This window comes from Notothenia rossii, assembly GCF_949606895.1.
Source record: "Notothenia rossii genome assembly, chromosome: 8".
NCBI classification, from domain to species: Eukaryota; Metazoa; Chordata; class Actinopteri; order Perciformes; family Nototheniidae; genus Notothenia; species Notothenia rossii.
The window spans coordinates 38,803,456-38,827,788 of record NC_136906.1 but is presented as its reverse complement, the minus strand read 5'-3'; the positions used below and the strand labels follow the sequence as shown (position 1 = coordinate 38,827,788).

The 24,333-nt window shown below is 39.1% G+C and overlaps 2 protein-coding genes across 2 annotated transcripts; one reads left to right on the top strand and one right to left on the bottom strand.

Moving 5' to 3' along the window:
• Nucleotides 1–1,940: 1,940 nt before the first annotated feature.
• Nucleotides 1,941–23,185, top strand: LOC307015065 (uncharacterized protein). Its single transcript, XM_079643437.1, has 2 exons — nt 1,941–2,335; nt 16,495–23,185. Exon 2 carries the CDS (start codon nt 21,437–21,439, stop codon nt 21,818–21,820), a length of 384 nt encoding a protein of 127 aa, XP_079499563.1. The 5' UTR covers nt 1,941–2,335; nt 16,495–21,436; the 3' UTR covers nt 21,821–23,185.
• On the bottom strand, nt 10,132–14,015 carry LOC307016465 (uncharacterized protein). The gene is made up of 3 exons (XM_079645584.1): nt 11,639–14,015; nt 11,241–11,422; nt 10,132–10,715 (listed from the first exon to the last, which is right to left on the bottom strand). The coding sequence occupies exons 1-3, from the start codon at nt 11,886–11,888 to the stop codon at nt 10,329–10,331; spliced, it is 819 nt and encodes a 272-aa protein (XP_079501710.1). The 5' UTR covers nt 11,889–14,015; the 3' UTR covers nt 10,132–10,328.
• Nucleotides 23,186–24,333: the final 1,148 nt, after the last annotated feature.

The following is a 24,333-nucleotide window of genomic DNA, read 5'->3' as shown; positions in this document are numbered from 1 at the left end:
CTTTCATCCATGAATTATGAAAGCCTCACTCAGGATTTTTTTACCAATTGTTTTTATTGCTCTTGGGGCATGAAAAACAAGATTTTAACTTTAGTTTATTTTTATCTATTTTTTTCAAATTTAGAACATTTAAAAATACATTTAAAAAAATAATTTTAAGGATGATGTTTTCCTTATTAATAAGTCACAAATCACAAACTCAGTAAATGAACACTCACATAACAAAAACACAGAAAATGACCACTAGTTGTCATAAAGTAAAACAGTAACAATAGGAAATTACAGTCTTTTCAAGTGAATGTATATATTTATATATAAAACAAACAATAGAAGCACACTTACTGTCAAGTAGCCTATACCAACATTAACATAAGATAATCCTTATGTGTATTATGTATGATGGAAATCCATCAAGGGTGAAAGGTTATATCATGTGCACAGCTATTGCTTATGGCAATGAAAATCGTATTGGTCCCGCCATGCGTTTTAGAAGGGGGATGATTTTAACCGTTTTTATTTCAGGGGGGATGCCATCCCCCCTCAACTCGAGTACCGACTATTATCATAAAAATAGCACGTTTATTTATTTTAACAAACCACGTTCTCCAAGTAAAATCTATAGAACATATGTTTAATCTTTTTGAAAAATATGATCGGACCATCAGTAACAGATCATCAGTCTTGTGTACAGATCAGTCCGATAAAGTCATGCTAAAACAGCGACATTTTACGCGATAAATACGGGTTTAAATATCAGCATTTGCAACGGAAGGCGAGTGGCAGCTACCGTAAACCTTCTCTTAACTCTTAACTTGTGGCATTTACTTGCCACGGCAAGTTGTGGCATATAGCCTACATGCCACGGCAAGTTGTGGCATATATAAGTTGTGGCATATACTTGCCACGGCAAGTTGTGGCATGGTTGTGGCATTTACTTGCCACGGCAAGTTGTGGCTGTGGCATATACTTGCCACAGATACCACATCTGTGGCATATACTTGCCACAGATACCACGGAGTAGCGGCCTCTGTGGCAGATGCCGGAAGTACTTGACACTGCCTGCAGATGCCACGAAATGAGCCAGGCCCTACTGGGAAGGCTTCGCGCTGATTGACAACAAAAGAGTGGACCCGGAATAACGTGAAAAACATCGCAGTAATTAACTGGAGGGACAGGGAGAAGGTTTTCGGTCCTCAGTAGGTATGCTGAAGTTCTCAGTTTGAGTGTTTTTAGGATTGGACTTGTCTCAGGTTATATTCAAAATGTTGTGAGCTATTGCACTAAATATGTTTGTTAAGGGCTACGTTACTCACTCCTGCGCATCGATATAGCATTCCTTTGCGCATTAACTTAAGGATTCTATCTTTGCTCTTTCAATGTTATCGTTCATATCCTTAAATGCTAGGGGGCTAAAAAACAATGTGAAACGTAAGGCAATTTTTCTTTTTTGTAAGGAACAAAAGGCAAATTGTGTTTTTCTGCAAGAAACTCATTCTGCAGAGGCAGACACTAAGTTCTGGAAAGTACAATGGGGAGACAACATTTTTTTCAGCCATGGATCATCACATTCGGCTGGACTGATGAATTTATTTAACAGGTTACCTGGAAATATAATTGACCACAGGAGTGATACAAACGGTCATTGGCTAATGATTGTGACTGATGTTAATGGGACTAATTACATACTGGTGTGTGTTTATGGATATAACAGAAAGATTAAAAACAATAATTTTCTTTCAATCTTGTGCCAAAAATTAGAGAAATGGAAAGTACTTTTTATGACTGATAAGATTATAATCGGAGGGGATTTTAATGTAGTTCCTGATGAGTGGTTAGATCGTCTTCCTTTAAGGGGACATTGTCATAATTTTAAAGGCCCAGTGAAGTGTGCACCTGTGCATGATCTGTTATGCTAATACGTATAGTAATGACCAAAATTGTCCATTGGAACCCATATAAAAAAATGTTGGAATAGCAACAAATTTGACGAGTTTTGAATTTTCCGGGGAAATCTGCAGTCGACCTTCGCCTTCGTGGGCGTGGCTTGCGATCTACTGCGTGACGTCACGAGATGGACGCCGCCGCACTGTTTACATTCACCACCGTTCATTTTTTCTCTTTTTCAAAGTCGAATTTCTCAACGTTTTTGAGCTAGTATTTTCCTGGAAAGTGTGTCGGAGTCGACTGGAAGTGATTGCCAATCGAGAAAACCTGACAATGGAGGCGACAGTGAAGAAAGAGGGATGAAAAACACAGGGGAAACGATGCATTGCCGCTGGCTGTAGTAATGTCAAGTCTGCCGAAGTGGCGATGTTTCTGTTCCCAAAAGATGAAGGTGAGCCTGGCTGGTGTCATTGTTTCGTAGATTATTTGATTGATCATGATAAATAAAGGCCAGTGGTCGATTCGAGAGAGAGAGAAAGAGAGACTGACAGAGTTACAGGGTTGTTGTTAGCATCTGGTGCTATCTCGGAGCTAACGGAGATTAGCTGTTTCAACAATAAGGAGAGGGAGAGTGCTCTCCTGTGGGACTGAGAGAGATAACGTCAGCTCAGGGAGGTAAACTGTAGCCTAAGTTATCTCAGTGGGTTTGGTGATCTATGTAAACAAATATTTCCATCTATGTAATATTAGTTGTATAAAATAGGTTAAGAAATCATTCCAATGTTTTTTGGTTATTGAAATATATGTTTCATATGAGTGTTGAGAGCTGTATCCATAAATCTCTTAATGTTGCCCTCAAAGTGCACCAGATTGATCACTTTCCTCATCTATCCTGTCCGAAAAGCTGTCCAAATCAATAATTTCTCTCACACTAGTATCACTTTCCAGAGTCTCCGCCATGTTTACAATCGCAACTGGGTACATCTTGTGACGTCACAGCCACTATCGTCTGCAACTTCCGTTAGGCTCAGACGGCAAAATTAATAATTCATTAATTAATTAATTATGAATTATTAAAAATTATTTTAGCCATGAACAGGCACAATGATATGTAAGGAATGAAACTGCCATTTCATTTTGGTGCAAAAACATGCACTTCACTGGGCCTTTAATGATTCTATTATTCACTTGGCCTCTAAACTTAATTTAACTGATGTTTGGAGAATAAATAATCCCTCAAAGGCACAATATACCTGGTTTAACTCTTCTAACAATGGTCAGTGTTCTAGGCTCGATTATTGGTTAATCTCTATTAGTTTAACTAATAATGTCTCAAAGTGTGACATTTCAGCATCACCCCTGACTGATCACTGTGTCATCTCTTTGTCCTTTTTACTATGCAACTTATGTCCCAATCTTAAACCTATATGGAAATTCAATAATAGTCTTTTAGAGAATGCAGATTTTTGTAAAAAGATCAAACAACTGATAAAAGAAACTCTGGCTTTGGATATGTCATCTCTCAGTAAATGGGAATGGTTTAAATTTAGTGTGAGACAGATTGCGATAAATTCCAGTAAATACTCCTCTAGATTAAAGAAACAAAAACAACAAGAGATGACAAGTGAAATTAATAATTTATGCCTTAAAGCTGAGTTATCATTGAATGAGCAAATTAAACTGAACAATTTACAAACTCAATTAGACAATATGTATTTGGAAAAAGCTAAGGGAGCTTTTATTCGTTCGAGAGCCCGATGGATTGAGCAAGGAGAGAAAAACACTTCTTATTTCTTCAATCTTGAAAAGCAAAGACAAGTGAAAAAGAAAATCCAAAAACTGAGTGTTAATGATGTCACTATTGAAAATCAAGACCAGATAAATGAAGAAATTAGACTTTTTTTATAGCAATTTATATACAGTAACCTCAAAGTTTTCTAAAGAAAATTGTGATAACTTTTTTAGTAAAATTACAGAATTCAAAAAGACAATAGATGATCCTTTTAATGTGTATATGGACGATAGACTAAAAATTGAATAATTAGATGCAGTGCATTACTGCAAATGTCTGGTGGCAAAATCACCAGGGCTGGACCGTATAACCATAGAGTTTTACAAATGTTTTTGGTCAGATGTGCGAGAAATGCTTTATAAGGCTTTCACAGATTGCATTTCAGCAGGTAACCTTTCGCCAACCATGAAACATGGCCTTATTACCTTAATTCCAAAACCAAATAAAAATAATCTTTTGTTGGATAATTGGAGACCTATTACCCTACTATGTAATGATTACAAACTGTTAGCACATGTTTATGCTAACAGGTTAAACTCAGGTCTGAATCAACTAGTAGATGAATGTCAATCAGCCTTTATAAAGGGCAGAAGTATTCATAACCATACCAGACTGATATTGGATATGCTCGATTACCAGGAGTTTATTGATACTGAAGGTCTCGTACTATTTCTGGATTTTTATAAGGCTTTTGATACTGTTGAACATTCCTTTTTAATGGAAACTCTGACATTTCTGGGTTTTGGTGAACATTTCTGCAACATAATTAGGATTCTCTATTCAGACATCTATAGTTCTGTATCTTTGAACCCTGGAATGAGCCCTAGGTTTTACGTGGTATTCGACAGGTTTCCCTATTTCCCCAAAATTATTTATTCTGACCACCTAAGTATTAACAACGCTTATTATAAAGAATCACAAAATATTAGGCATTACCCTCTTTGACAAAGAATTTAAAATTAGTCAATTTGCAGATGACACATCCATTTTCCTAAAGAATAAATCCATGGTAAAGGAAACTCTTAACACCATTTCAATTGTTTCAAAAGCATCAGGGTTATCTCTTAATCTTTCAAAATGTGAATTACTCCCTATCCATTCATGTGATGATTCCATTATTGACTCTATTAGAATGGTACCTGAAGTGAAATATTTAGGAATAACATTATCTAAAAATTATATCAGGAGAGAAGATCTTAATATTTGTAACCGTATCACAGATATGAAGAAATCTCTCAGTCGTTGGTTAACTAGAGATCTTACTATTTTTGGCAGAGTTCTTCTTACTAAAGCAGAAGGTATATCTAAACTTATTTATCCATGCCACTCATGTTTTGTCTCTTCGGCTAATATTTAAAAAAAAAACTCAATTATTTTCCAATTCTTGTGGAGAAATAAAACTCACTACATTAAAAATTCACAGCTTGTTAAAGAATATGATAAAGGCGGAATTAAAGCTTTAGACTTTGAATCGATGATTGGAACAATTACAATAAAATGGTTAAAAGCTTTTTTGTCCCAGCCAGAATCCATGTGGTTCCATATTCCAAAGGCCATATTTAAACGTCTAGGAGGGTTTGATTTTCTTTTAAATTGTGATTTTGAGGTTAATAAGATTCCGACCAAATTGTCAAATTTTCATAAGCAGATACTTCATTATTGGAAAATTATATTTACCCACAATTTTTCTCCTCATGGATTTACTTTATGGAACAATACAGTGATTATTATAAACAGAAAATCCTTGTTTAGGAGTGATTGGTATGAGAGGGGTATTTTGTTTGTTAACAATTTACTAGATTGCAATGGTAAACTGCTAGATGTTTTGGCTTTTTCAACGAAATACAATATAGTGTACTGCTAAAGATTATAGCAAAATCTGTAAAGCAATTCCTGTACCACTTATTGAAATGATTCATAATACTTTACTGTACTCAAATGTTGTATCAGTTTTACCTAATTTAGAATTTATTGGCGCTACTCTTAAGAATAACAAATCTATTAATGCTTCTCTGAAATCCCTCATTTTTTACAATTTCAACAGAGGCTTATTTCCACAAGGGACCGATTTAGACACTTTATCTGTATTGGAAAAAGCTCTATCTTATTTTATAAAATGGCCTATTTCTCCTAAAGCAAAAGAAACTCATTTTAAAATTGTTCATAAAATCTACCCGGTTTCTACTTTTTTAAATTCAAGATTTAAATTTGAAGTGGAACAATGTTCCTTTTGTAATTTATCTGATGATTCGTTGGAACATTTATTTTTCTCATGCCCTTTTTCTGAATTGTTTTGGTCGAATGTGAGAGATTGGTTGTTACTTAAATTAACAAATATTCCGGCCTTCAAAAGATATCACTTATCATATTGATATTTTGGACTCTCCCATATCTGATTTAGTAAATGTAATTATTATTTTGGGTAAATACCATTTAAATTGTAGTAAATGGAGAGGAGGCAAGCGCTCCTTTCCTTGTTTCATAAATGAGTTCAAGTCCTTTTTTCTGTCCCTTAGGAAAATACAATCTTGTAACATGTCTATAAAGATTTGCAATGACATTTCCAAATGGTTATTATTTTAAGTAAGCTTAATGCCTCTTAAATGTTTTTGTGCCTTTATGCTTTTTTCTCTCCCCCTGGCTCTTATTGGATGTATTATTTATGTTTTTTTGTCTTATCGTGAATGAATGTCTTGCACTTATGTTGATAAGTTGATGATATCCTCACCGAGATTTTGTATGTTTTAAAAATGTTCAATAAAAAATAAAATACAAATAAAAATAATAATAATAATACATCCATGGTAGTGACAGGGGTCCGTGGTTAAAGTTGCGCATGCTCTATGAGCGCACATACGGGTACTTCTCAGGCATGCTGGGTAATCTGTGACATTTCACTCTCTCAAAAGTTGGGCCATTTTGTCATCATGCGCCAATGAGCAACTCTCATAGGAATGGATGAGGCCCCGCCTCCCACGCTGTATCCAGTTCTTATTATACATCCATGGATATAAACAAACAACAATCTCTTTGAATGCAGATTTGGTTTCTGCCCGCTCTGTATTAATGTCATGTGGATTTTCCTGTCATGTTGACAGGTTATCACCATGTAGGCATTGATAAAAGCTCATTCTAATGTTGTGTTATGTGTGAATGAAGGTACCAAATAAAGTTTTGCATTGCCTGTCCTGCTATTTGTGTGTATTCTTTTAATCACACAGCGATAAGAAACAATAAAATTGTGCCTACATAACTGTCGGTTGCAACCCTAGTATTAGTACTTTATCATGTATTATTATAGGTTAAGATAAAATGTTATTGATCCCATGGTGAATTTCACAAGCTACCCAGAAGTATATAATGTAATTTAAATCAACTCCTCCACTTCAGCTCTCTGAAGCAGAAAGAAATCATTCTAATGTTATCTAATGGCTGTAATATGAAGGTACGAAATAAAGTTTAGCATTGCCTATCCTGCAGAAACACCCATCTGAATAATGGCCACTTCTTGCTAAATTGAATGTATGGAGGTATGAATGTATGAAGGTACGAAATAAAATGTTGCATTTTGCAGTATCGCTAAAAAGTGGTTTATTATCAAAATAAACAATAATAATACAAAAAGTAAACAATCAACAAAAATACAATACGATAAAAATACTATGCAATACAAAAATTAAATTGTGTCAAAAATTATTGACACAACTGTCTGTAAAAAGAATTAGCCACATCTTTAAAGTACAAAAAAACTTTAAGTACCAAAAAACGAGTCACATGTGAAGACAAGTGAAATGTCTAGAGACTAAAGAAGGTGGTTTCATTTTCAGTTTCATTTAAGTTCTCGAAGAAGGTATTTTGAATCTGATCAGTGGCGGTTCTACGGGGTGGCAGCTGGGGTGGCAATGCCTTTTTCTGAGGTGGCAGCTGCCACCTCATTTGGCAGCTTTGTTTTGGAAGAAAAGCTGTGGCTCATCGGACATTTATGAGAGAAAATCTCTAATGTCCGAGTGCAAGTGAATGCAGCACAAGACGCGAGCCTTGTAACGCCTCCCCCTGCCCTGGCGCGAGCGTGGAAATATAATTGGCGGCGATTTCATTTGAACTGAGGACAGCGCAAAACGAGAAGCATTTCGGATCCAAGTCCACGGAAGGAATGAGGTATTTGCGGTCAGGGTATGGCTGGGGTAGGCTACAGCCATACCAAGAAATGGCTTAGCCCCTACTTGTCAACCCTCCCGATTTTCGCGGGAGACTCCCGATTTCATTGCCCTCTCCCGGTTTCCTCCCGGGGTCATATTTCTCCCGCATTCTCCCGATTTCTGACAAAATCAGATTTACTCAGGACTGTTTCTACTCGGACTTTAATACAGCTACACCATTGTTTGGTTTCCATGGTAACACGTCTCTTTAGTAGCGCGCGCAACTGAAAGTCTGAGTGGGTGAGGCAGATACTCACAGAAAACAGAACAAAAATCAACAACTACTCTACTCTCTGCTCACTCCTTTCCTGTAAAATACAGGTCCAGCCCACACATATGCTCCATCAAGGATGGTTCTACAGGCCGCAAGGCATTGCACTTACAACTACAATAAGCATGTTAATGTTAATCTAACAGCTCCGGCGAAACACTAGCACCCCCCCCCCCCCCCCCCCCCCATTTTGCATTTTGAAATGCTCCCGATTTCTGAGGTCTCAAGGTTGGCAAGTAGCCCCACCATGAAAAATGATGTTAAAGTAAGCTAAATAAAGTCCGCCAACTCGCGCGGAGTAAATTGCACGGACAGCAGTTAGTAAGATTGATTTCAGTAGCCACTTGTCTGGAAATACCGAAGACTAGAAACGGTTTTGAAAACTTTTGTCTTCTCAATAGAACATCTTTGATAATGTCTTCTGGCCAATCAGAATCAAGATAACGGCGTGGTGTTGTTGCAGGAAGTCCCGACGGAGAATCATTTTGCTGTAGTACATCTCTATATACATCGATACAACATTACGTGTTCATAGAAATCAACACGTAATGAAATAAGACCCCACGATTTGATGATTGATAGGTGTGTGGGCTGTCTTTCATTTTGACACACAGAACAATGGGGGCTATCCACCCTTATCCACAATGTAAAGTAATTCACACAGCCTCTTCCCTCTTCTCTCTGTGAGGAGCAGCAGGTAACAAAAAAACTAAAATGGCATTAATTTTTTTTTAAATATGTCGTGCAGTAATAGATGTATTTATTTTTCTTCTCAAGAGAATACCAGAATGTGTATTTGATGTTAGTATTTCAAAAAATCTCCTGGGGGAGAGTCCCCCCCAGACCCCACTGCAGGGGTTGGGTATTCAGCATGTCAACTTTTTCACCTTTGGGGAAATTGCAGGATTGGCTCCAGGTCGCCCTTTTTATTTACTACAAGACAAATTTGCCTTTTTATTTCATACAGTTCAATTTGGATTGAGACAGGGAAATAATCTAAACCTCACGCGTTTCACTGCAAGGGGGGCGATATAGCGTGTATGTAATTACATTGCAAATACTGACTTGAGCCCCACCACTTTATGGGTTAGCCCTACCATAGATTACCCAACAAAAATACTCTGGAGCCGCCACTGTTTGCAGAGAAGAGCCTGTCAAGTTTGGCTGTACTCAGCATTGAATCAAAATGCACCATAGCTTTAAATCTTAATCAGTTTGTGAGGCGTTTTGCTGAACAAGATGCTAATCGCCACATTCAGCTGTAATAGGCATGCCAACTTGATGCTCTGCTCACGGATGAGTCGATGAGAATAATAAACTGTTAAGATGATGACCTTACGTGTGTATAATATTTTTCTTCTTTGTGGGTGTCTGCTCCGAAAAACTGTTTCAAGTCCTGAGAAAGTCAAATAAGACGGTGTGTAAAACTTCACTGCCCAGCCAAAAAAAAATAACCACTTTGATTTAACTAAGCCAGTAGGTAAGGACTTTCCACTGGATCATAACTGCAGCGATGTTTATGTTTTAGCTGAATACACGTTTTTTTTTAACCCTAACTGATGCAGTTAGTCACTTCTTTAATGTTTGTTCTTTCTGATGTAAAGACAAGGTTTTAACTGTTTGCAATGAAGTTGTGCGGCGCTGAAATGTTCTTTTGATTCTTTTGATTTATGATATAATTACTTGTCTTTCAAATTTGAAGGAGGGTGAGCAAGCATTTTGAGGAACATTCATCATTAACTCCTCCAAAAAATATAGTTTATTTAATAATAACACTGAATATGTGAATCATAACAGTGATTGACAGCTGATAGGAATAATATGATTGTTAATATTATCATATTCATATAGACACACATCGATGAGACAGTTAATTAATGTACTTATTGCAGAAGTCTGCATAGATTGGTACCCCTGCTATTCTAAGAGTGAAACAAACTCATTCAGTTATTGTTCAGTTAAAATTCATTAAATTAATTCTGCCATCTTATATATTTATATGTAAGGCTTTACTGATGTGCCACAATAATATCACCTTTGTTATTGAGTTAAAATATCAATATTGTGGCCTTCCAAGTTAACATTGTTGATATGACTGCGATTAAATCAGCATATACTTCTGCCAGGGGACGCCACCCCTGAAATTCTCCTGCCACCCTCTTGCCACCCCATGAATATTTTTCTAGATCCGCCCCTGCATGTGATTCAGGAAGCGTTGCATCTGATGAGGTGGCATCAGCCGCAGTCTGTGCTCAAACACTTTGGAATGGGCCGCGATTTCATCTGCCAGTCTTAATTTTATCTCCGCCAGCATTGTTTTTGACGCCTCAACGGCGGAATCCTCCTGCGAATCCTGCATCATCCTGCGCTTCGCCGGAGGCCTTCCAGTGCTGAGTGTGCTTGGCCTCTCTCTGAGCGGTGCCGGTGTGGTGCAGATGGTGGATTCTAACAGGGGAGTGCAGGGCTCAGCATCAAAGTTGAAGGGCTCCTCAGTGGTGCTGGTCGAGGTTTCATTGCTGGTGCCACTGCTGGTGCCACCGGGGGGTGATTTTGCAGCCTCCGGATGTTCCTTAAAAAAATGTTAAATAAATTCACAGTTAGTTGGATTTAATACCATGGCTTCTTAAAACTGTTTACTAAGCATTCATAACAAAACAATACCCTGAAATGTGTGTGCCATTAGTTCGGGGTGTGGTCAAGTGTGAGAGGCACATTGTGGACACATTGTGATGGCTCTATTCAGATGCTAAAGACATACTTCTAGAAGATTCAGAACACTACAAAATATAATCAAGACATATTTTATCATGTATTATTATAGGTTAAGATAACAACGTTATTGATCCCATGGTGAATTTCATAAGCTACCCAGCAGTATATCATTCATTATTAATTAAGTAATTTAAATTAACTCCTCATTTACCAGCTGCAACATTAAGGTGATGAGCACATCAATAATTATAATACAATAATATATATATTATTCTGTTATTGTTATATTTACCACTGTAACCACCAAATGAATGAAAATAATGTTTTTGTAAATGAAAGAAGCAAGAAACACAAATTTGGACTCAACAAATAAAATAGTTACGGTGATGGTGAGGTCCGAAGTACTCTCCTTCCTTTTTGTGTAGGGGTCTAAAAACTGCAGCCTGCTCAGGATCCACTGCTGTCTGCCCGTCTTTTGTGCTCCACAACTACCCGAAGGGGCAAGTCTCCTGTACCGGGTGTACTGTGTTCGCAGAGAATCCCACTTCTTCCTCAGCTCTTTCTCTGAAGCACACAAATAAAAGATGTAAGCATTGTGGCTAGTTAGCATGTCCAATTCATATCTATATGCAGTGCCAAACAAGTAGCAACAGCTAGCAACAAGATAACAACAAAACACAAGGTTGAAATAACAAATTACATTTCACGTACGCTGGCAAACAATAAAAAACCAACAGTTTCTGCTAGTTTCAATTGATGAAAAAAAAGAGAGAATATTACCTGAGAAACCAAGTTGAGTTTCTATCTGTCCCCAGAGTCCGGTTTTCACTACTCGGTTTGAGTACTTTTTCTCTGTAATGTCGTACAGAGGTGGCCTCTCCTGGATCAAGGTGATGAGCAGGTCTTCGTTTTCGTCACTCCAGATCGCCATGATGACAAATAAACAGATGAGATGAAAATGAATAGCCGTCTGCGTGTGTGCCTTCTTAAAGCGTTTGTTTACGTCCCTCACTTCCGTTTCGCTTCTCATGCACTGATTCGCTAGCTGAACAGCCAATCAGAGTGATTTATTTGGCCCGACTGCCCGATCCGACGCATGGCCGATTCCACATGTTGAATCGGCCATGTTTCGGCCATGAAAGGCCAAATAAGGCGTGTCACGGCCGACGGTGCGGGACACACCAAATTGAATTTGGGCGACAGGGCACGCTTCGTCGTCCGACTAACACCGACGGCCGATTTCGGCCTGGTGTGTCAGGGCCTTTAGACTAATGATAGGCGCTTTCACACCGCAGTACTTTTCCCACTTTAGTTCCGAAATGTTGCGTTCACACCAAAAAAATCCGGAGCAAAATTTTGTTAATGAGAACCTTTTTACCCCCTTTTGCTAGAGAGCAGGGACTTTTGTGGGAGAAAAAGGTTCCTATGTCTGATTGGCTGGGCGGATTGCAAACCACGCCTCGTAAAACTCCCAAAAGGTTTTGTGAAGCCGCCATTTTATTATCCTCGCATTAGCATTATTAGCATTAGCCCTGCGCACAAACGCAGAGAGACTAACTTATGGCAACTCTAAAGAAAACATGAGAGCGGTGGAGATGAGGAGGTGTCGGTGTTCTGGCGATTTACTCGGAAGCAAGTGCGCCAGAAACGGGGGGGCCAGGGGGCCATTGGCCCCCCCACTTTTCAGCCCTGCCCCACATTTTCGCAGCAGCAGATGCAGCATACAAATCCCTTTTCAATAATTCCCCTCTACTCTAAAGTCGCATTTAAAACGCGATCTGATCTAGCTGTGTATATTTTGTTATTTTTGATTGTTATATTCAATCTCATTAGTATCTTGTAAAGGGAAGATGACAGCTCTCACTCGCCACTCTGCTGTTCCTCAGCGCCGCTCCCCCTCCCTCCCGCTGAAATTATGAATGTAAGGTACAGTAATCATAGATAACATGGCAGGGTCCGTTACAGTTTGTTTTTATCTGATTTCAAAGAGGCCTAAGCAAATTCTTGGCTTTCCGAATATTAAACTTTTGTTGGCAAATTCAGATGATAAATAGGCCTACACATTTGAAGCTTGTAACGGCATAATTACAAGCGGAGAACGGATACATTTAACGTCACTGCAGGCATAACAACAGCCGGTGTTTCTCGTGAGTGTTTTCCCCGGTAAACAAACACAATACACACAGACGCAAAAATACACAAACACACGTATCGCGGCGCGGAACACTGTACAAATCCCGTTTCAATAATTCCCCTCTACTCTAAAGTCGCATCTAAAACGCGATCTGATCTAGCTTTGTATATTTTGTTATTTTGTATTGTTATATATATATATTCAATCTCAGTAGCTACACGCACTTTTTAAGCTTGTAAAGGGAAGACCACAGCTCGCCTCTCACTGCTCTGCTCTTCCACAGCGCAGCTCCCCCTCGCTCCGGCTGAAATTATGAAGTAAAGGCGTATAGTAATCATAAATAACACGGCAGGGTCCGTTACAGTTTGTTTTCATCTGATTTCAAATAAACAGTCTTTGCTTTCAGAATATTAAACTTGTTTCGGCAAATTCAGATGATAAATACAGGTTTGAAGCTTGTAACGGCATAACAAGCGGCAAACGGAGTAACTTAACGTCACAACAGGCATAACAACAGCTGGTGTTTCCCGTGAGTGCAGTAATCCAAACGAAAATATCTTCCCTCCGTAGTATTTTGATCATTTGCTCCGCTAATAATCAATCAGATCGATGGATTCAAGAGAAGAGAAAACTTTGAAGGCCTTTTTCTCAAAATGATGACTCTGTAACAGTCATTATATAATGTGACATATTTTGCTTAATATTTGGAGTAGCCTACAAAAACAATCCTGATATCATTAAAAAGCTAGGAATCAAAATGTGTCTTCGGGTCAATGCGACTGATTTCGATGGAGCAGGCAGACATAACAGGAAGAATATGTACGTTTTAACCCAATCAAAGGACATTGTCACACCATTCAAATGTATCCATGTAAATTACAACCAATAAAAAAGCTTAGATTTGTTTATTTGTTACGTTGTTTACTTTATTTGTTACGTTGTTCTGTGTGTTAACCTAGATATAAAGAATATATAGCCTACACTTGCAAACATGTCAGAAGAACCAGCGCAGAAGAAAACTAAATGCAGTCAATCTAAACTTAAATTTAACAACTGCAAGGCCACATCCCTGACATCCACATCTCCGGAGCCTGGACCTTCTTCAAACAGCGAAGCCAGATGAACCCAGCAGCAGCTCTGATGCCGCAGAAACGGTCAAAACCGCCGCCGCCCCCGCCGCCGCCCCCACCGTTGTTGAACCGAAACAGGCTGGTTCCGACTGCATGGAGGTTTGTTATCGGGACATTGAGGCGGGAAAGCTGTACAGCTAACTATCGGAAAAAAGGAGACCGCTAGTAGATTATTTGGGCAAAGAGAAGGTACTTCAACGCAGAATGGTACAAAAGCAGAGAGTGGTTAATTCTTTGCAAAACCACTAAAGTGATAAATTGCGATGTTAACAACCTCATGATAACCTGATTTTTTTTTTAACTTAGGATCATACCTGTGTTTAGTCTAGAAAAAGGTAAATGTGTGCATTTTATTATAAAGTTGTGTATATTTCTGTTGCAAAAACTAAGAAGCTTATAAACATCAGGTTTGAAACTAAAAGTGCTTTACAAAAAAGTGACACAATTAAAGATGTTTGGAGTTTTATTTGAGTTATTCATTTACATTTTTTGCCAAAGAGATGCTGATTTGAAACCGTTGTTAGGTCTACATATTACGGTATTTCCTGTTTGTGCCGGAGAGAGGGGAGTTTGTTCCAAAGCTTGCCGCTGTATTTACTCCCTCCATCTGACAGTAGGGAGCCTCATGTGTCAATCCACGGAGTTCACTCCGTCAAGGAGGGGGAGTGTGTAGGGGTAGGGTGTAAGGCGTGGTTTAGGATTGGGCCATACACACGCACTTCTTTTTGCCCCCCCCCCCCACCACTTCTAAAATGAATCCGGCGCGCCTACTCGGAAGGCTTCAGTAGAAGCTGCTGGGAGTCCCTTTTATACCTAGGCCCTCTGAACGAACTTATGCTAATCATAAATATATAGATCATAAATCTATAGATTCGATTTATGATTAGAAAATAATAAAAGTAGGGTAGACATGTGGATATTATCAGGCTGAACAAAACGTGCATTTATTTAACAGGTTCGTTTTCCACAGACCTTATTTCGAGCTATTTTCCAAAACCCTATGGAGAAATCCCACTGCTTTTTTGTCGAGGGAACCCGAGCGCAGCTTACTTCCGGGTTTCCGGGTTCACTGCACCACTTGCATAAACTTCACAGCGGGCGGAACTTGTCATAAAGTCCGCGAAAATAAAGCCCACCAATTTAGAGGGAAGATATGATTGGTCAATTATACTGTCGTTTGACATTACTCTCTCGTTTAGTTACTATAGCGGGCCCTCTGTGAATCTACAGAGGGACCAACAAACTCTCCCGTCTTCACATAACTCGCAGAGACGGCATTTAACCCTTGACATTCCAACAGAAACTGGGCAGATTCGAACGATTCATTTATTTGGAAATGTTATTTTAAATACAATTTTATCAAGTTATTTAGGTAAAACTAATGAGACATTTAACAACCAAAAATATAAAAAATAATATTTAAAAACATTTTTTTTTATGTTTTCAAATGTTATTTTTTAGAATATCTTAGGCCCTCACGGGCCTAGAGGGCCCTGACGGCTCTCCACTGATCACTCAGTATAACAGGCCTACATTACTCTCTGTATTTGTATGCTTTAGTTTAGTAGATATTAAAGATTAAAGTTAATTTGTTTGTTCTAAACTGTTTAAAGTAAACATGTATTGTTTTGAACTGTTTAGGGTAAACATGTATTATTTTTGAACTGTTTTGAAGTAAACATGTGTTATTTGGGACTGTTTTCAAGTAATCCTATATATATATAACCTTCTCACTTACACTCACTGACCCAGATGCAAGCACACACACATATTCTTTTCAAGGTTCTTTCTGGGGCCAATATAATCTTAGGCACGAATATATCTGTGTACAATGTTTGATTGTTTGAGGAAAGAATAGTTTGTGTGAAATATTCATTGGGAAAGTAAAGGAGTGAATACAGGTGCAGAGATAAAGATTGACTCTGTCCTTGTTTACTTCCAAGCTCTCACGCTCTGTTCAGAAGAAACATACTTTTTCCCAGAGCTCTGTTTCGCTGTATTGGACCCGACCAGAAGTGAATCCAACCAGTAAGAACACCTAGGGGAGTGAGCAGCTGACACAACTCCTCCCAAAGGACTCTCTGACTCGCTTAGGAGTGAAATCGACCAATTAGAGATTTGGGGGGGGGGGAAGAGAAACTCTGCCCCCAAATTGTTCTATGTATACTGATGTTTATTCATGCAGGATGCCCCCTGTTTCTGACTGGCTGGTCCTGATATCTGTATCGCACGGCAGTAGAGCGGGGAGCCAGGAGTGCTCTGTTACAGGGCACTCTGTATTTCGTATTGTTGTTTTTTACCATTAAAATCAGATTATTGTTATAACTTTTATGCCGGTGTTTTGAACTCCTTCTCTTATTTAATGTGACAAGGCTCATCTAACGGACGGCGCGGAGCAGAGGTGGGCTTTAAGCCACCACTACTGTGTTTGCTCCAACAATTCTGGTGACTCCCGACGTGATGAGTGCTGGTCTCTAGAAGGACTACCGACAGCCAGCGGACGAAATTCAGTCCAGGGGTGGACACCTGGACACCACTGACAACTATACCAGGGTGTCCTACATAATACAAAGGTAAAACAGGTACCTATTGATTACCAAAATCTGTGATTTGGCTTTGCTACAAAAATGTTGAGTTGTCAGCGGCGTTCTCAGTGTTCTTAGTCACGGTAAAAAATACAATACATACTGTAGAAAGTAAGAAAGTGCTTAGAGTCAGGTAGAGCATTCCGGACCTAAGGCACCAAGAGAGTTATAAGATTATTAGGTGTTTGTAAGAGTCGGGTAGTTAAGTCCCGTGCCTTCACTCACTAAAGAAAGTAAAGTGAACCAGCGAGGTCCCCGTGAGGTAGTCTAGTCCTGCACGGCTGACTCGCTGGGGAAATTCTGTAGACTTTAGGCTAATAAAAAGCTGAAGTCGATTTAATAAGTGGGTATTTAAAGAGGAGATACGCGACTTTCAAAATCAATTTGAAGTGACCGGATCTCGCAAACTCTTGCTGTGGGGTTAATCTGGAAGGCTGAATGTGACGATAAAGGATTTTTGTGGTTTGGGATTAAACTCCATGTGAGCGTCGCATCTCTAAAGAGGGGTGCAGAAGCGCGCTCAAAAACCGCAATTGCCTGTTGAAATAAACATTGTACAAAAAAGCCGGACAGAATGTATAAGGGAATAAACTCTGTGTGATTTTTACGTCAAATCTGTGTAATAATTGAGAGGAAAGAGCAGAAGTATAGTGTAGTGCAGAACAGGAGACAAGGTTTGCAGAAACTGGGAGCTTCATCAGACAGTGGAAGCTCATTCGTGGTCAGCTGCTGCCCTCTGGAGGCGAACAGTTTGTATAACCATATGCTGTGCTGTTTCACGCTGAATTTTTGATTCAGACTGTGTGCTCGTCTGAATTAAGGACAGGGCATTCAAATAAATAGAATAAGGACATTAAGAGTAACGACAATAATTGTCCAGTATATTAATAAATACAAGTGAACACATATCAACCTCGTCAGATAATAGATACGAAGTCATAATGGAAGGAACATTTGAATGAGAAGAGCGTTATATTACATACAGTAATGTTAAGGGAAAGTAAAAAGTGGTTCACTGAGTATATGACGTACCCATAGAAAGATTAATGTCTATACAAATTCAATATAATAGTGGATTCCACCTAGATTAGACATAGACAGAGGAGAATTTGTTAGACATGAAATAACGAACTCACTGTAAGAAATATATATGTATTCTAAATGTTATTTGGGAGTAGTATTTATCATACAATAGTGATTCTCTTTTGATGGTTGTTTAAAGTAGGAAAATGCAAGCTATTCACCACAATTGTATTTTTAGGTTATGAATAAAACAAAAAGTAGTAAGTGATAAGCAGAAGGGTTTTTGAACGCTTGACAGTCAGAAGGAATCTATTAATGTGTATGTACGACAGGGGTGCTGTATGCCCACTTCGGTTTTCAATGTCCGCCATCACGTTAAAACAGAGGATTGGTGGCATTTTCAGTTCATTGCTTACTTCCACACGCCTTTTCTCCTCCTGACTCCTCTCTTTCATGAGATTATTTAATGCATTAGAACGATTGTTATCGTAACTTTCCGTGTTTCTAGAAGTCAAACTCACTGTTCACATTACGGAGTGTATTTCCGGAACGGCCTTTCAAAATAAAAGCCACAGGCCGCTGTTCACCAGAGATGCCTTCACAATAAAACAGTAATTAGCTTAACAATATATTTAACTTATATTACGTCGTTAAACATTGATTTTAATTCATTACAGTTTTCAAATACGGCGCGGATTGAATACAGTTATTTGTGTATTCTGTTACAAACCTAACCATACTTGTCACACAACTTAGATAAACAATTTGAAAAAGAATTGAATAAGCAAGAAGATTAAGAATGAATTTATAGTGGTTAAGGAGGATTTCCTTGTTTTGCTCATTAACTTAGAACTGAATTAATGAAGAATAGGTGGACTACCACCGTTAGTTTGTTTTAACATTCACATGTTTCAGCATTCCTGACCATATAGACACTCGTTTTATTTTGTAACCCAATGGGGGAGAGATTTAATTTGAGTCTTTCTCTAGTAGCTGATTTGCTGTGATTACAGCAGCATTGGATAGTTGTGCGTCACCTTTGGGTTGTATTCTGAATCAGTGTGTTGGTGAAAAGTTGCTCACTGCAAACAGAAGAAATGTGCAAAGAACGCATCTCTGAGGAGGTATTGACATTTTCTTGTGCCTCGTTGTCAAGGCAACAGTGGTGTGAAGAGGTACTGTGGTTTTGGGGGGATTTCTGCTGTACAGAGGACAATGTGTGTCTGCCAAGTGATTCCTTCCCTCATCCCAATGCCAGAGAGAGTTTCCTTGAGGCCCACTGATCAGGGCCGGTTCTAGCTTTTTGGGGACCCTGCCACCTACTACAGCTGCTGAGGACAACGAATCACTGACTGTTCTTCTTATGACAAGATATTGAGACAGGCTTGTCTCAGACTGTTCAGACTCTGAAGAAATTATGCAATGATTTTACAGCATAACTGTGCAAGAGTTTCCAGAGGGTGGTGTAGAACGATATGGTTAGTGTTTAGGAAAGGAGGCTGATTGTTTAAACGATGGTCTGGAATACTGAAAAGATTAAAGTTTAATATTCTTGTTTAAGCAAACAAGACATCTGGTTATTATGTCACACATAATAATCATGAAATAGAAACTAGCTATGGGTAAAACGTGTGGTCGTTATAACATTGTTATCATGAACAAAAAATAAATAGGGAAATAGTATCTGCTTAAAGATGAATGGATTTCAAATCCAAGAGAGGATTAGTTATATTGTGAACACTTCACAAGGTATTTTGTATTTTAAAGAACCACATTTAAAGAAATTGAATTGACTTGATAAATAAGTAAAGATAAAAAGTTGTATTACCCATTAATCAATCAATTGGTAAATTAGAAATAGCAGTAAAGAAGAAACTATTAAAGTAAAAGGAGAAAATAATCCTAGCCCACACTGAAGGTACTGTGGGATAAAGGGGGAGACATGATGGAAATATTCACAACACTGTCAGCAGTGGGTGTTTTGGAGTTAGGAGTACAGAGTTGAACAGATTCTTCAATCTTTTCATCATGTTTACAAATTTTTCTTTTCAAGTTTTTATTCATGTGAGAATTAGGTAGTGTTTTAAGTTGTTACAGTATTCATCTAACGTTTAAAGGGAGAGTTTTGGTAACCACTCAATAAAATCAGACACATATTTATTTATATAGGTCATGTTGAAGGGAAAGCTAGTTCTAAACAAAATATAGAATTTCAATTTGAGGTATTGGTTTCACCATTGTGGTATATATTACTACAGGAGAACTTTTTATGGGGAAATAACTGTTTTTTGTAGTCCAATATGTAGAGTTTAAAATTCAATTAAAATTAAAAACAGCTAATTTAATTTTGGAAAAGCAATATAATGAGTTAAGAAATATATGGTAGAGCTTTACAGATCCTAATAATGTTTTGATTCAAGAAGATAATGATATGCACAAGTTTCTGAAATAGATCTATTAGACATTTTAATATAGATTAGGTGTCAATAAACAGCAGTAGTAGTACTATAAGGAAGTTACATTTTTGGCTAACAAATTTCAGGAAATGTGGAAAGCAGCTGTCCCAATGAAAAGTTAGAGATATCTTGAAAATTAAAGTTGTAATCGTGAAGTAATAATTGATGGCGCTCCATATATGACAGATGTTTGTAGACAAAGGATACTGGCCTATGCTGAAATTGGAAAAAGTGTTAATGATTTGCATGTTGTAAACAAATTGATAAAATTGATTATTGTTATTGATTAATTTGGAATATTAATGTAAAAGGCCTTTATCCGCAGGTTCACTTAAGAATGCCTTGCATGAACATTTGTCAGGCTTTGTGTTTCCTAGCGGCAGTACATTAATAAAGTTTATTGATAATTTATTTATTTAAACATCTGAAGAAAATTGTGCTGCGAACACAGGAAAAACTTTGTTGCATTGTTTGACATCAAAACAATGATGTCACTAGTAAAAACTCCAGCTGGTAGAATATCAAAGTGCACTACTATAGGATATGAGATCTCAGACTGACTTAGACTTTGCAAAGACTGAATGAATGTGAATTGATTTTTCAATTCCTGACTGTTACAGTAACACTGACCCACCGACAAAAGGTGATTTTATTTTGGCAGTGGATTTCTGACTATGCCATATTAGTTGAACCATTGTGAGACATGACGCATGAACTTTGTCTGACTCTGCATGATCCCTGCATGGCTCGATAACTATGTAACTTTAACATTGCTGATTCTTTTTGACAGGTGAAAGTTTTCCTGATGATGAGTCAGAGGACTTTGAAATAACTTTGTAGGTGAAGATGAGTACTCTGAAGTATCTTATTTGGGAAACATGGTCTCTATAGTTTGGAGGACAATGTTTCCAGGAGGGGTATAATGGGTTTATGGTTCAATTTAGAAATTTAATTTTAAGAACCATGACCTACGCACAGTAGAACAGTCCTTAGGACTAAGACACAGTTTCGGAGCCGTCTATCACCCCCAATCTCAGAGAAAGGTAGAAAGGATGAACCAGAACATCAAACAGAAACTCAGCAAAGCATGTGAGGAGACAGGCATGAAATGGTTAGATGCCTTGCCTCTAGCCCTTATGTCAATCAGGATCTCTATTAACAGAGGGACAGGTTTCTCCCCATTTTAGCTGACCCATGGCCATCAGTTCCCGGGCCCAGGAGCCTTGAGCGTAGGAAAGGAGGTAGAGGTCATGAGTTTGAAACCTTATTTCCAGCAACTTGAGGGGTGGGTATCAGACTTCTCCACACAGGTTGCTGACGCCAAAGGGGGACCCGAGGAGCACGAGGCCAACACAGCGGAGTTCGTCTGGCTGAAGGTCATCAGGCCTAAGTGGCTCAACCCCACGTTCTCCGGCCCCTACAGAGTGACCCAGCAGACCTCTCATGCCGTCCGCCTAGGAGGAAAGGGGGACAGCTGGTACCACTGGAGCCAGTGTGCGGAGGGGAATCCTCCGGCTAGGACCTTGGACGACATCAGGACGGACCTGGCTATCGTCAAGGAGGTCGACTCGGAAGCGATCATCAGCGGACTGGAGGAGAAGGACCTCGAGGACATCCCTACAGCAGATGACTAGGAAGCTGCCATCAGTGGACCGGAAGAGCAGGATCCTGAGGACATCTCTCCAGCATCGACCCGGAAGCCGCCATCAGCGGGCCGGAGTAGGAGGATCCAGAAGACATCTCTCTAGCAGGCAGCCCAGAAGGCGCCGTCAGCGGGCTGGGGGGACAAGGACACGGCAAGCCAAGACGGCACAGGGGACTCCACTTTCCGCTGAAACAGATTGATATAGCCGGTGTGGAACTTTTTTTAAAAACCCATTTTTTGAGAGACTTTGTTTTAATAACCCATTTTTTGTGGAACTTTGTTTTAATAACCTATCTTTTGAGGGAAAAGCTGCCCCTTCCCCTTCGTACCAAATGCCCTTGTTGGCTTACGCGTCGGAGGAGGACGAGCACGATGAATCAGCCGACAAGGACGCATTTTTTTAACATATTTTGGTCTCCCTCCACTGTCATAAGAAGTTGTTATGGTGGACTGTTCCTAAAGGTTTAAAGTGCTCTAAATCCCAGCTTCTGATGGATTTATATAAATGTTGGGGGACAGACACAGTAGAAAAGAATGAGATTGGTTATGTTTCAAATGCTGTATAAATTGATCTCTTGAGGTGAGATCAAAAGAGGGATTAAAGATTAAAGTTAATTTGTGTGTTCTAAACTGTTTAAAGTAAACATGTATTGTTTTGAACTGTTTAGGGTAAACATGTATTATTTTTGAACTGTTTTGAAGTACACATGTGTTATTTGGGACTGTTTTCAAGTAATCCTATATATACAGTATATAACCTTCTCACTTACACTCACTGACCCAGATGCAAGCACACACACATATTCTTTTCAAGGTTCTTTCTGGGGCCAATATAATCTTAGGCACGAATATATCTGTGTACAATGTTTGATTGTTTGAGGAAAGAATAGTTTGTGTGAAATATTCCTTGGGAAAGTAAAGGAGTGCAGAGATAAAGATTGACTCTGTCCTTGTTTACTTCCAAGCTCTCACGCTCTGTTCAGAAGAAACATACTTTTTCCCAGAACTCTGATTCGCTGTATTGGACCCGACCAGAAGTGAATCCAACCAGTAAGAACACCTAGGGGAGTGAGCAGCTGACACAACTCCTCCCCACGGACTCTCTGACTCGCTTAGGAGTGAAATGGACCAATTAGAGATTTGGGGGGGGGGGGAAGAGAAACTCTGCCCCCAAATTGTTCTATGTATACTGATGTTTATTCACGCACGATGCCCCCTGTTTCTGACTGGCTGGTCCCGATATCTGTATCACACGGCAGCAGAGCGGGGAGCCCGGAGTGCTCTGTTACAGGGCACTCTGTATTTCGTATTGTTGTTTTTTACCATTAAAATCAGATTATTGTTATAACTTTTATGCCGGTGTTTTGAACTCCTTCTCTTATTTAATGTGACAAGGCTCATCTAACGGACGGCGCGGAGCAGAGGTGGGCTTTAAGCCACCACTACTGTGTTTGCTCCAACAATTCTGGTGACTCCCGACGTGATGAGTGCTGGTCTCTAGAAGGACTACCGACAGCCAGCGGACGAAATTCAGTCCAGGGGTGGACACCTGGACACCACTGACAACTATACCAGGGTGTCCTACATAATACAAAGGTAAAACAGGTACCTATTGATTACCAAAATCTGTGATTTGGCTTTGCTACAAAAATGTTGAGTTGTCAGCGGTGTTCTCAGTGTTCTTATTCACGGTAAAAAATACAATACATACTGTAGAAAGTAAGAAAGTGCTTAGAGTCAGGTAGAGCATTCCGGACCTAAGGCACCAAGACAGTTATAAGATTATTAGGTGTTTGTAAGAGTCGGGTAGTTAAGTCCCGTGCCTTCACTCACTAAAGAAAGTAAAGTGAACCAGCGAGGTCCCCGTGAGGTAGTCTAGTCCTGCACGGCTGACTCGCTGGGGAAATTCTGTAGACTTTAGGCTAATAAAAAGCTGAAGTCGATTTAATAAGTGGGTATTTAAAGAGGAGATACGCGACTTTCAAAATCAATTTGAAGTGACCGGATCTCGCAAACTCTTGCTGTGGGGTTAATCTGGAAGGCTGAATGTGACGATAAAGGATTTTTGTGGTTTGGGATGAAACTCCATGTGAGCGTCGCATCTCTAAAGAGGGGTGCAGAAGCGCGCTCAAAAACCGCAATTGCCTGTTGAAATAAACATTGTACAAAAAAGCCGGACAGAATGTATAAGGGAATAAACTCTGTGTGATTTTTACGTCAAATCTGTGTAATAATTGAGAGGAAAGAGCAGAAGTATAGTGTAGTGCAGAACAGGAGACAAGGTTTGCTTTAAGCCACCACCACTGTGTTTGCTCCAACAATATCTACAAACAAAGAGTCGATATTTGTCCAAAACCATTTAGTGCTTCACATAATAAAATACACAATGGCTGTAGCCTGATATTATATGCTTTAGGTCGGAGCTGTAGGTGCGTGTTGTACAGTGTGTGTGTGTGTGTGTGTGTGTGTGTGTGTGTGTGTGTGTGTGTGTGTGTGGCACGT